The 13,623-nt window shown below is 40.9% G+C and overlaps 1 protein-coding gene across 1 annotated transcript in view; it reads left to right on the top strand.

The window, feature by feature from the left end:
• The window catches only part of LOC137874629 (collagen alpha-1(XXV) chain), a 146,474-nt gene that overhangs the window by 94,056 nt on the left and 38,795 nt on the right, over nt 1-13,623 (top strand). The window contains exons 5-9 of the mRNA XM_068713471.1: nt 2,139-2,165; nt 4,362-4,388; nt 10,095-10,166; nt 10,807-10,923; nt 12,116-12,151. Of these exons, the coding sequence (XP_068569572.1) occupies nt 2,139-2,165; nt 4,362-4,388; nt 10,095-10,166; nt 10,807-10,923; nt 12,116-12,151 (279 nt within the window). The remainder of the gene's footprint in view (nt 1-2,138; nt 2,166-4,361; nt 4,389-10,094; nt 10,167-10,806; nt 10,924-12,115; nt 12,152-13,623) is intronic.

Here is a 13,623-nt window from a genome sequence, read left to right as displayed (position 1 = left end):
GAGGTTCAACATGTATTTGATCGAGTTTCGCTACGTTGCTGTACTAACAATCTGGATTTATTGAAATGATAAATCATGTAAAGCAGAGTTTTAATTTCTTTCCATAAACTAACCCAGTCATTTAGCCCAGTAATCTTGTGTGCCAACTATGTGTATTTTTCAGTGCCAGATATAATATGTTAAGCAGGCTTGTGCAAAAAGCTGCAGTGGGTATATTCATGTATTTCTTTGTTACAGACGTTCATATGTTTGCAGTAACAGCTTGTCAATAGCCTATTGTCCAAAGGCAATTTTCCTCCACAACAAAAAGCCTGCACTGATTTTCTTTAGCTGCCTTCCATTTTCAGGAACATGTTGGAAACGTATTTAGCCTCTCTGGACTGCATCTACATCATTGTAAAAGTAAAAGTCACATTTGATTCCAATTTGTTGCCCGTTATTCCCCCCTTGGGAACCGCAATCGGAAACATTGTTTTCATAATGGCGCATTTTGTGTTTACAAGTGTGTTGTGGCTCTTTGTATGGCCAGACAAGTAAGCAGCAGGACCACCTCCTTAGATGTGTTTGTATTAAAGCTGCATTTCCCATCAGCTTTTGTCTGGGATTGTTGAAGTGAATGCCTCATATTTGAATAAATGGGACGATGCACTACACAAGCTTGCTGTTCGGGTTCATATTGCATGACCAAAAGCAAATTGGGCCTAGAATGGATCCAGTTGGGAACACATGTGCAACTATAGATCGACATAAAGCTATACGGATAGTTAACTGCGCATTAAAAAATCATGTCCAAAGACACTGGGTAGGCTACATCTCACTTCCCCTAGAGCAGTGTGGGAAATTGGCTGAGGAAAACTGTTGGACTACCTCTGGAGCATTTCAGTTTTCGACTGTGCTATTGTGTGCCAGTGCAGTGGAAGCCTGTCTGTGTATGCAAAATCTGCTGTTCTGGGTCACTGGAGGCTGTTCCTGTGAGTCTTTGGACCAAACGCAGGTCTTCTACTAATGGCATCAATCTATGGATTAGTGTCAGCAGACTTTTCTCTGTGAGTCTGATATCTTTGGAAGCAAAGCACATTTGACCGTTATTAGCCTGGAAAAGTAACCACCGCAGAGCTATTACCACAGTTGCGTTGGTGACAGCTGAACAATTTGTTCTTTTTACCTGAGGACATATGTGATATTTTTTTGGCAATTACAAAAGAGACGCACAATTGCCCAAATCTTGGAAGTGGTTGTGGAAGATTCAGTTCTGCTCTCAAATATTAACTTTTTCTACCAGAATAAAGGTACTTTAATCTGAACATTGTATCTGACAGATAGCCTTTTATGTAAAATACAGATTAGCATCAGAGTACATGGCACAGCGGTCAGTTAGTCACTCTGCTGTGCTGACACTGATCTAATGCTGATTTTTCCAATTCTAGCTTATTCCAAAAGTTCGACCTCAGAGGAAAAAAGAGAGCCTTCATCCTTCAACGTTACAAATACTGTTTTGAGCACAAGCTCATTAATCTCCAGCGTATGGATGCACACCTCATTGTCAAATCCTCTACTTCAGTGATGATCTTTTAAAGAGCCCACCCAGGAGCCCCTGCTAGCTGATTGACAGAAGTTTGATGCAAAAACTGCCTCTCAAAAGCTGCTGTGTTCAGGGCACATTTTTACAATGTGCTTGCCAATACTTGGTTGGAGATTGCTGGATTTGATCCTATAAGTAAACATGGACTTGATTTGGGCCCGTTTTTGGTTTTAATTGTATGTTTGTATAAGCCCCACCGTCTACAATACATAAGGTACCAGTTCCCAGTCTATGACAGGGCATTTTAATCAAATGCCGAAAGAGATGTCAAAAAGTACACAATGTTAGTTTCATCAAAACTCAATTTGTTAATCTTTTGATTTTGCCTTCTCCCTCTTAGGTTTATGATGTTCGTACTATGTTAAGTAGCTCTGTTTGTTTGTTGGAAAACATGATTGGTCACCCTGGTTTTACAGACGTTGTGTATTGTGTCTTACCACAGTGTGCCATGGCATCAGAGTGATTACAAAAAACTGACATGGATCATAATTGGTCCTTTTCTTACTCTTTATGTGATGTAAAAAAAGTTTGATAATCATTGTTCTTCTTTTCGTAGGGCCCTCCAGGTACCAAGGGTGAAAAGGTGAGTAATTCTATGTTTAGTTTGATGCATTAACTGGTATACTGTTGTTCTACTCCGTTATTCTGTTCCACTGTGTAAAGCAGTAGTTCCAGATTTTGGGTAATCAGCTTATACTCTTTCTTCCAGAGAGTTTGAAAAAAAAAATTGATTTTTGTAGACAAAACTAAAGACTGCAGCCGGCTAGCTTAGCACAAAGAGTGGAAGCAGGGGAAACAGGTTCTGGTTCTATCTGAAGGTAACAAATTCTGTCCAGCTATCTGTTTTCCTCTGTTTCTGTAATAACTATTAACCTGCTGCTGGCTCCAGATTTATGTTTACTGTACAAACATGAGGGTGCTATCAGTCTTCTCATGTAATTCTCAATAAGAAAGTGATTCTGTTGACATTTCAGTCTTTAATATCCAGTCTGTGATGCTTTTTTTTTCTAGATCAATTAAAAAATGATTATTTGTTTTTGCTCTGCCATCAGTTGATTTGACCAAAAAGAGTGTCATTTTGCATTTAGGGCAATAATTCCCATTCATATCATCCTACATTTGTTAATCTTCCTGTCGTTCACAAATCCACAGTATAGAACATTAATGACTGGAAGCCAGAGTCCAAGTTGGAGCCTTTTAAATGCCTCGCTGAGCATTCCTCCATAAAACAGCAGTGGAGCATGCAAAACAACCACACTGTCTGCAGGACTCTGGGACAGATGTGTGCCCGTGGCTTTGCTTTGAAAGAAGCCCTGTCATCCTTTGATTCACACCAAAGTTGATAAAAAAAATCCCTTTATTCACTCATAATGGAAACAAGTGGCTAAAAGTGCATACTTATAAAATGCTACTGGTGAAGAGCTGTTCTGTTTTACAGGCCATCAATGCATGGATTAAGTATTTATAAAAAAAAATTGGTATGAGGTGAGCAACAACTTGGACTATAAGTCATTATAGGATTATTGAATTATTGTGCTGTAAAATACCAGACATGAAATCATATAGCGTGAGAGTGCTAACCACAGCTTAAGTCAAACAGAGAAACGGTTCACAGTTGCCATCTGCATCAAGTCACACTCTTTGTTACCAGATGATTTCTAGTAATGTAGGGTGTGGGATGATGTTGGTTTTTGTCGCTGACCAACATAATAAATCCACAGTGTGATCTCTTATTTGGTGCCCCTCAAAGCATAAAATGGAACCCATAAGCATGGCCTACAAAACCAGATTTAAATGATTTTCGAGCATCTGTTATGACGGTCGTCCTGCTGATTAGATGCATGTTCATGTCTCTAATGTGAACCACAGCATCAGCAGTTTAATGAAATAAAAAACAACTGCGTGCATTTCTCCCGCCCAAGACGAATACAGCGCGCATCAGTGTGGCCATTCACAACTCTTTCCCCCGTTAAATCCGGTTTTGGAACGACGGACCAATGAAAAATTACAAATATTCCGAGACCTGTTTTATTTGAAATTGCTCAGGCATTGCATTTAGGTTTGTTTGAGGAAAATTGCCGTCCATGTGTGATAAGTTGCCCGGCTCATTTTTAGTGCTGTGGCTAACTTGTAACTCAGCCAACAGGAGGGGGGAGAGCAGATGAGATGGTTTAAGGGCGTTCAGTTATACGATTCTAGACGGATTACGGCTATAATTCAGCGTCCAACATTTGGTCTTCCTTCAGTTGTTTCAAACAAAAGTGTTCTTTTGGTTCGGTTTCACTCTAATGTGATAAACCCACAGTATTCGCCATGCAGGTTGATCCGAAACCAAACTCCTTCAGGATCGTGCTCCGTCCACAGAGATCTACCCCCAATGAAGGCAGAAAGCCAAAATTCTCTGGGGCATAAAATCTGGCCTGGCAATGCAGTTCGCCCACACTCAGCCCCTCCTCACCAAACCCACCAAACCTCACACCACTGCTGTCTTGCTTTTTCTCTCTCGTACCCAATTCATGTCAGTCCATGTTATCATAAGTGATTTTATTCTCAACCACAACGAATAGTTGAGGGTTCCTGTATTATTTTCGTTATCAATGTGTTCTGAATTATGCCTCGGTGATTTCGGTGTGACTCTCAGCTTATTATTAGCTTTGTGTGTGTGTGTGTGTGTGTGTGTGTGTGTGTGTGTGTGTGTGTGTGTGTGTGTGTGTTCACTGTGTGTTTGACCTTTGCATTTCAAGGGCCGTTTCAAAATTCTTTTTCTTTCCTTCTGCAGGGGGATCAAGGCGACCAGGGACCACGGGTATGCGGTTTACTCTGACTTCTTGTGATTAGATGAATGTGACTGTGTACGTCTCCCCCAGCAGAATTGTGGGCAAAAGGTTTGAGATGCATGAAATTCCTGGGATAGTGTTCTTCCCATCTGGCCAAATACAACAAGCATTTCAGCACCGCTCATTTCTACATCAAGAATGGGCTGGAACACGTGCAAGATACCTCCGGGTGATACTTCTTGAGACACAAAGACATTCTCTTTACCTCTTGTTTTCAAATTGAACACGAGTACACGCTTTTGCCCATCAGCAGAAGATATCTGCTCAATATCAGCTATAATCAAAAGCCAACTAGCTCCCTCTCGATAATTACTCGTGATTCACTTCAATCCTCAGCGAGACACGGTGTATTCAGAGCTTTAATCATTTCCAGCTCGATAGTTTGACATTTCTATAAAAGTGCAGCTTCTAAATGATGATGATGTGAGTGCTTTTCCGTGCTTGAATGACTCTGAAATGAATTACTCCATCTCCAACTAGCAGCAAGCGCGCCCTTATTTTTCTCAAATAATGGTTAAAAAATGAGGCCTCTTTGAAAAGCAGACTGCGACTGCACAGGTTTGTTTAAAGTAGATTGCATTAACTGGGGTTCACATGTGCATAAGCACACTTTTCACGTTCTCTGTATCTGCTGTCATCATCAAGAGTCAGTCACTTTAAATGCCTGTAATTGATTTCCATAAGTGGAAAGAGATCACATAGAGGTTGGAGCACAAGGACAAGAGAACGTAACAAAACAGAGGTTTGTCTTGTCATCAGAACACCAGCCATCTCCAAAGTGGATCTGATCCAAATTCTGTGTTGGCGCCCAACCAGACGTTAGTAGTTTGCCAATTATCTTTGTCAACTCACCTCCAGGCCAATTCTGCACGCCAAAGCACCGCAATTCTTATGATTTGGAAGTCAATACCAATGACCTTCTCTGCGAAATTCGATTAGAGGTCCCAAAGCGATACATCTGGGGCACTCCTCAAATGACAGCCGAGTTCGCAGAGATTGTGGATCTGAGTGGTTTCACACTTTAATACAATCTACAAGTACACTTCCAGCTTTGTGATATCCTGAGTTCATTTGTAATGATATGAAAAGTATTGGATTAATCATTAAAGTTGCAAAGACAGAACCACTGCAACAAAGGAAATATCTTTGCTCACTAGCTGAATTGACAGGAGTAAACTATCGCCGCTTGGATAGAATGTCTTGGATTTTGGTCATAATTTGTACCCTTTTAACCTAGGAAATGGAGTCATCTGTCTCTATCAGTGAAGTGATTTACAATTTTGAAACAGCAGTGTGGCTGACAGAGTTCTAACAGGGACCAGCCAGGCCCTATTTGTCTTGTAGAGTAAATACATAAACTGTCCACTTCAAGAACGCATTTCATTAACTTCCAATTACAGCAAAATTGTCCCCTAACAGGTACAAATTAACACACAGTCACAGTCACATATGAAGGACTACAGGGGCATGAAAGCAGTCTAGGTCACCAGCAAATTATATTACCTCCCCTGAATGGGATATTGACTTTACACATTGAATTAGTAGGTAAATGTAGTGGAACAGTATGAGAGAGATTTCCTTAATAAATGAAGGCATAACAGGACAAATGCTGCCTGACCTTGACTCTATCCGGCTGGAAATTAAACTCATTTCATGCCCAGTATTGACTGTGTGCAGAGAGGCTATTAAACCCATATGGAGGGGCATGCAAACAATAGGGCATGTCACAAATATGTCCCCTACACACCACAGTTTGCCAGATTACATTAAATCTAACACATTTAAAGTTAGAATCGTTCAAAGGACAGACTCTTTGTGTTTGTTTGCTTGTACAATATGTGTTTGTCTTTGGCCAAAGACAGTGTGAGAATTGCCACATGGCCTCACAGACACACACTTCCTCTGCCTGTTCCCCACATGTCAGGGTCAGCCATTTGTCGGCCCTTAAAATTCAAAGGCCACATCCAAAAACCAAAGGTTAAACAAGCAACAAATAATAGACAAACAAATGCGTGGCCACTGCCGGAGCTCCACTGGTGGGATATCATTAACAGGAGTTGCTGGCTCTGTGTGTCACCAAGAAAGGTGTGTGGTCTTTTTGTGAGGGATGGCACAAGCTACAGGTGTCAGGCGAAGGTTGGTCAATTCCTGGATCAGCTAGAGGAAACATTCCTGTGAGTAGTTTGTCCAGGACTTTACTTCTCACATTATGGGATTTGACCAATTTTCAATGTTCCTCCAAAATAAAGAGACTGTGATTATGTAATTTCCAGGATTTTACTTTTCAAACGTGAACAAGAAGTGTTTGACAGTCAGATCGTTTGCACATGAAATAGGAGTCCTTAAAATTTATTTCACTTGAGATATATTTGATGAATCACCTTGATGGCAAATCTGAGGCTTTCAATGAATGTATCATTCCTCTCCCACATGTATTAAAGCCATCTGTGCACAGAACTGGTAATCCACTCCACATAGAGCTAAAATGCCTCAGTCTGCATTTGGTTGGGATGTTTTGTGTGGTCGTGGAGATGCTGGTTCTGGCCAGCGTCCTATGACGGCTGTTGCTGATTGTCCTCATATCTGGCTTTTTGTTTACTACAGTTGCAGTCATCTTGCTGCAGGCGAATACATAGCAATAGAGCTCCTCACCAAATAACCAACATCCGCTTTTGAGGAGAGAAGCAAAACAAAGCAATCTGTGAATGGTTAGGATTCTCTGTCAACCGCCGTGTCATTATCATTCTCACACATAGACATCAGCGCAGAGGCAATGCGGTAACACACACCTAGTCAAGCCTTTCTCCGCTTTACTCTTCTGCACAGAAAGATCAAACTATGTTTTGTGGTCAGATAATTACATATTTATTTTTTACACATTTCAAACACACATTAGTCAGTGGGGTTGCTTCTCTTCAGTGTCTGCCCAGGCTTATGTATTGAAGTCATTGCAAAAGCCAAAACGATACAACCCAGAGGGCATTCATATGTGCATGCACCACACTACATTTTCCTGTCTAAACTCTTTGTATAGTCTGTTTCCCCCTGACCATAATCCAGTTTGTGTTTTCCTTCTTTGTCCTCAAGATATTTGAGGCTGTAAATAACTTGGGGAAATAGTTGCGCTTCAATCCCAGTTACACACAGCATGGCTATTGTCTCCAGTGTAAGCGTATTGCTCTGCTCTGCTGCAGGGCTGAATTAAATCTGCCTGCCTTGAAAGCCATATTCTTAATGAGCCATGCTTTTTGAATTAGCTTTGGAAAACCAGAGGGATGGCACCAAAGTAATGTTTGGATAGGCCAGATTTTATCTTAAAATTGAATATGGAGGGAGATTGGTCTCTTACAGGACATGTTTATGCTGGTGTGCCAGTCTTTGAGAAATAATGTTCATTCGGGTTGGTTATTTATGGTGAAGCAAAACCTGCAGTATAAAGATAAACAAGAGAATATGCAATCACTGTACAACCACTGCGGTACAATCTTCACATGTTCTTTTATAGACTTAGCATTAAAGGTAAAAACATTTACCTTCAAGCGTTCATCGTCAGGCTTTTCCTTTTTGCACAGTAATTTATGAAGCAATAAGGCCTCTGTTGTGTTTTTAGTTTTGGAAAGGCTGAGAAAAAAGACAACTCACTCTAATTACAGCCCCATGAACACCACCTCAGCTTGATGAAAAACCCAAAGCTGGACAGCTCTTCCATGCCTAGTTATGCATGCTAGGCTTTGACTTGACAAGTGCTGTTTGTGGAAGGGGCTTTGCAAACTGTCAATTCATGTTTCAGTGGACATTAATACTGCAACATGCCTGTAAAAGACGTGTCACTATCAAAGACCAGCTTGCACGGCAGTACAATGAAATAAAAATTAATATGTTTAAGTATGGACAATATACCCTTAAAGAACGATTTATGACAGTCAATAAAACTAAACAAAGTGACTTTATTTGAGTATAACATTCTAAACCATGTTTGGCTGACAACATGTCAATGTTTCTGGATTCAGATTAAAGTTAGCATCCAGCTATACACCCTTGTCTCCTCTTAACAAGAAAAAGGCCTGATGCTTTCTTCTTGTATTCAGTTTTCATGAGTAGGTCACATCATCCCATCATGTCTGTTGTTGACAAGGGAATTGGAAACCATTTGATTGAATTGCCAGTGAACATCTCAGTCCCTTGATGTTCCCCAGAAATTCTGCAAACAATACAGCTCCTCAATTTACCAGCATGATATAGTTCAAAGTCTGTTCTAAGATAATCCTCTGGCCAAATGTTCTGTCTGTATATTTGGAAGAAAACAACAGGAAATGGTTACTTTAGCAATGACAATGTAGCATCCATTCTACACCGCCTAAGCTTGGACTTGTTTAAATGGTGAATGTTTAAAATATAATGTTGGTCTTGTTTAGGTCTGAAATGTCTGGTCCTCAAAACAAATAGTTTGACAGTTGAATTTGATGTTAGCCAGTTTCAAGTAAGACCCTTGAATACATGTTAAAGTATTTCACATATTATACTGCTCGTATACAAATTTGGGAGAATATTTAGAAGTAGGATGCATCTTCTTCCTGCTTTAACTGTTTTTGTTCACCCAGTGTTTGAATGTCATGCGTGTGTTGTGCCATGTTCTGCTGTTTGTCCCTTTAGGGATTGCCTGGTCTCCCTACGCTGGCTGCTTTGCACAGCAATCAGATCCTGACTGTCAAGGTTTGTCGGTGGTGGTGCGGCCTAGCTGCTCAGTCCGACCCCTCAGCAGCACACACTGGGAGTATATAAATCACTGTCGGCTGCTTTGTCTCAAAACCTGACGATGGACTAGGCACAGGAAAAAACCCATCTAATTAATCACAGCCAGTCAATCGTTATCCTCTTCCCCCACTGCAGCTACCAGTCAGTCACTCAAGATCTCTGTTCCATGCCTAATGCCAGGTTCCCCATTTATAGCCAAGGTGGCCTTTTACAACCAAGAAATATGCAGCTGACTGGAGCAAGAAGATGTGGTCTGGCTCGTGTCCATTGATGCAAAAATAAATGGAAGGAACTCCAAGAGGAATATTCGATGATGAACCAAAGTGGCAAAATGTTTTTTTAAAGCTCATGCCCATGGTTTGCCACAAATCCTTCAATCCACCAGTTTGGCATTCGGGATTTGGGATTCTTTCAGCGATGGATAAAGCCACTTAATACCAATGGACACTAGCAGAATAATGCATGCATTGAAAGCAACAAGGTTGGAAATCAACCTCAATTCAGAAGGTCGCCCACGCTGGTTTCAGTGTGTGCAGCTCCCGGGGTCTGACTTAGCAGCAGGCGCAATGAAGATGATGACAGCGCTTTCACAGAGGAGGAGAAATTCCCATTTTTCCGGGGTCTGCGAGCCCACTGTGGCGCCCTCACACCCCTGAGGTGGTAATTATGGGTCCTGGCTCCAAGGAAAAAAAGCCCAGACTTCCGAATCAAACCACCTCTGTGCTGGAAAAGTGTGGATTTCTCCCCCCCCATCTGTAAAGGCGCTGGACCGGGGTTCATGAACACAGGCCTTTCTAACAAAATCTGTTTCTTTTTGCATTTGCCTTCCTCCTCCTCCTCCTCGCTTTCTGGGACCTCATCCTTCTTCAACCTTATCTCACCTCTGACCTACGACTTCTTGACCTCACACACCTGCTCAGATGGTCTTCCCTAAGATCAATCATGGCTTTCTTTCCGCTGACCAGCAGCTCATAAAGCGACGACTCATTAAGGTAGTGGCTGTGTCCTCTTTTCTCTCTCTGTCGTGCCAAGTCTCACCCAATCACTTCTCTCTGGGCATTCTTCAGTTTGCATGTGGACCTTCAGAAAGACCTGTCAGAAGTACTCTGTTGTACTCCTTCTATTAAAAAGTAAAAGCGAAATATGGAAATCTCTTTTTAGAAAAGGTTTCATTAAGGTAAAATGAATTACTATCCTGGCACTACTTAAAGTACTTTCCTTACAAGTTGGATTGTTGAAGGTTTTCTTAGAGTTTTTAATAATCCAGTAGAATAAAGGACCACATATTTTAAGTGTATTTTTGCCTTGATTATTGTAGCTCCACAGATTTTTTTTGGTGCCTAATGTACAACTCCTATTCAACTCATTAAGTCCATTTAGGAATTCATAGATTTTAGGGGATTACTGTTCCAGCTGTAAATCAGATTCAGCTCCATCTTGTCTGCTAGTTTTAGCCATATGATCTAAAATGCAAACTCTCCTCCATGTTATGAATGGAGGCAGCCCATAGCCACCCACGAGATCATTCCACTACTCTCTGTTCATTATCATTTAACTGCAGTGGCTCCAGTCTCAGTGGATCCAACAATATCACAGAATACTGATGCTTAAATGTGTTATTTTGCCGCACAGGGAGATCAAGGGCAAGCTGGACCACCTGGGCCACCAGGGCCACCGGGACCTCCTGGGCCGAGGGGACCTCCAGGGGACACTGGGAAAGATGGACCCAGAGGTGTACCCGGTCTGGCAGTGAGTACCTTATTGATTTCTACCTGACATCTGAGGAAGTCTGGATAAACGGAACAAAGATTTGCAGCCAGTGTATTATTAAAATGGCATTGGATCAGTAAAAAATGTGGGGATTTTCTCTCTAAAAAGTACTGCATTGTTTCCATTAAGAGTAAAACAAGTTCTGCTCTTTATGTACTCTTATTCAATTTGACTGTAACCCAGTGCTGGGAGGGTTTATCCCCATGAAAAGCTTTCTAATGAAGACTAGACAAACTACATTGCAGTTCATTGCGCTGATGTGTTTAGCTAAACATGAATATGCTCCCAAGAGAGTCCTTCACTGTATGGATTTACGTTCATTTGATTGTTTTTCATTATAATGTAACATTTTCCATGTCTTTAAGCCTGTCACTGGCATCACATTCATTATGTGATCTCTGCCTGTGAGAGAAAGAAGAAACAGAAAAGGCTTGTCAATTATGTTCAGCCATAAAACCTTCCGAGGGCTCCAGCTGATCTTTATTGTCTTGGCTGAGTTCACAGTGGGAGTGTAAAAATATTAAGTGTTGTTTATCTGATTCTTTCCAAGTTTTTGATGATGATTGTTGTCAGTTCTTCCAGTTGCAGTTGCAATAGTTGTTGCGTTTTTTCCAAGGAATACAAATTTTCTTGCCGGGGTGCTTCTTCCATGATTTATTTTTTCTACCGCAAATGGCATAGAAGGAGGGTAGCAAAAATTGCCCTGTAAACGTCACAAAGAGGAAAAAATTTAATAATGTTCAAGCGTGGCTTTGGCATAGAAATCTGGCCATGTCTCTTTTCTACCCCAAAAACTTCAGTAACATCCACGAGCCAGGCCTGAACCGAAAACAGAGACTAGAACACGGTTGTTGGACAGAGACAGTGAAGGCTACAGGTGCCACAGCATGATGAAATGCCTCATAGCCAACTCGGTATATGAGCAGAACAATGCTGAGCTCTACTTGGCAACCTGGCCCCGTTGCACCATAGCGGCTGTTAAAACACTAAAAGAAACGGGGAGCTCAACTATATTGTAAAAAATGCAGTATTTTTTTCACCGTAATATTTGTCTTGTTTAACTCAAAATGTTGTTTACGATATTTTTTAAAACGCCATGCGTGTTCTCAACTTCTCAGAGAAGACTTGGCCCACTGCTCCTCCATTAACTGTCTGTTTTGTATTTATATAGGGTGATCCAGGGCAGGCTGGAGAAACAGGAATCATGGTAAGGACAAACTTTTTTCTTTTTGTGTTAATTTTATGCTTCAGCTTGTGTCCGGATGAAACAAATGAGGTATGTGTATATGTTAATTAGAAAGCTTTAGAGGTGCTGGTAGGCAGATTTTTGCTACTTTTGGAGAGGGCCAGACTCGTTTCCTTCTGTTTCCAGTATTTATGCTAAGCTAAGCTAACAGCCTGTTGGAGGTAGCTTCATTTTAACCATGCAGACATGAGAATGGTATCAGTCTTCTCAACTAACTCGGCTTCATTATGAATATCCTCAACTTTGTACAACATTGAATGCAAAAAGAATCCAACAACACCAACACTTTCCAAAATGGCTCATGTCATGTGGAGGCAGGTTGCTTTGATTAATAAGTTGATCAATAATTCTTTGACTTTTTCATTTAAACCTCTTTTTCTGCTGCGGTATTGACCTTCACTGACAGACTGCCTTTGTTACACTGACAAATTAGTACAAATATATATATTTTTTTTGTTGGGACGTGTTTAATTTGCTAACAAATCAACTGTGACGTTATCAAAAATACACTACATCTATTTGGATTTTGAGTTTATTCATTTTAACCTTGGGTCTTTAACTAACAAAGCAATCGTGCCACTTAGAATTTTTTTTATATGTGCATTTAATTTATATATGCATTCAATTCATAAGGTTTTTGGGTAATATGGTGAATGTTAATGCCACATTTTATGATACCCTGCAAAAGCGTTTGTTTTCTCCAAGAAAAACTCCTTATACAGTAGGGACAAGCTGTTCCAGTTAACAGCAACTGGATACCACTTGTGGTGTTCAGCAAATAAAGCATTTGATTAAAGTTTCCTCATAAAAGCTACATCGAATAGGTCAAGCCAAATTCCAGAGAAAACAAAGACGGAAAGCGTGACATGAGAAAAGTCTTGGTGATGTCAGTTTTCACGACTGCAGGGGAGAGTAAGTAAAGCTGACAGAGGAGGCGTTATCAAGCGCTTTCATCTCTGATTCCATCTCTGATTCCATCTCTGACCCTTTCCATGGTGTGGAAAAAGTTGGTGGATTGGAAATAAATGGACAGAGAAAATGAAGGATGGTGAGGCATAAGTGGCTATAGAGACACATTAACTGGAGAGCACGAGGAGTTTAAAGCTGAAAATGCTAATCGTTCTTCACTCTTTACCCTCTTTCTGCTTTTATGTTGCTGCAGTTTTCAGCTTTTGTTGGTTTTAATTATACATTTTAGCCATTATCCCCCCTTCTGCTCATCGCTGTGTAAGCAGCGTGTTTATTTAGTGTCATGAATGTCAAATTTGCAGCAGATTTCTCAGTAGTCCCAGGTGTGCAACCATGAGTCTCCAGTGCTTATACAACCTCTCACGACAGCAGCTGGAGTATTTCTCCACAAGATGAATGCTGAATCCCTCGCGCAGAGCTTTGAATAAAAAATATGCGCCGCTCTCTGTATTTCTTGAAATAAG

Source organism: Cebidichthys violaceus, unplaced genomic scaffold (assembly GCF_023349555.1).
Source record: "Cebidichthys violaceus isolate CVI_PGR_0920_01 unplaced genomic scaffold, fCebVio1.0.p SCAF_19, whole genome shotgun sequence".
In the NCBI taxonomy this organism is placed as follows: Eukaryota; Metazoa; Chordata; class Actinopteri; order Perciformes; family Stichaeidae; genus Cebidichthys; species Cebidichthys violaceus.
This window is presented reverse-complemented; position numbering and strand designations above follow the sequence as displayed.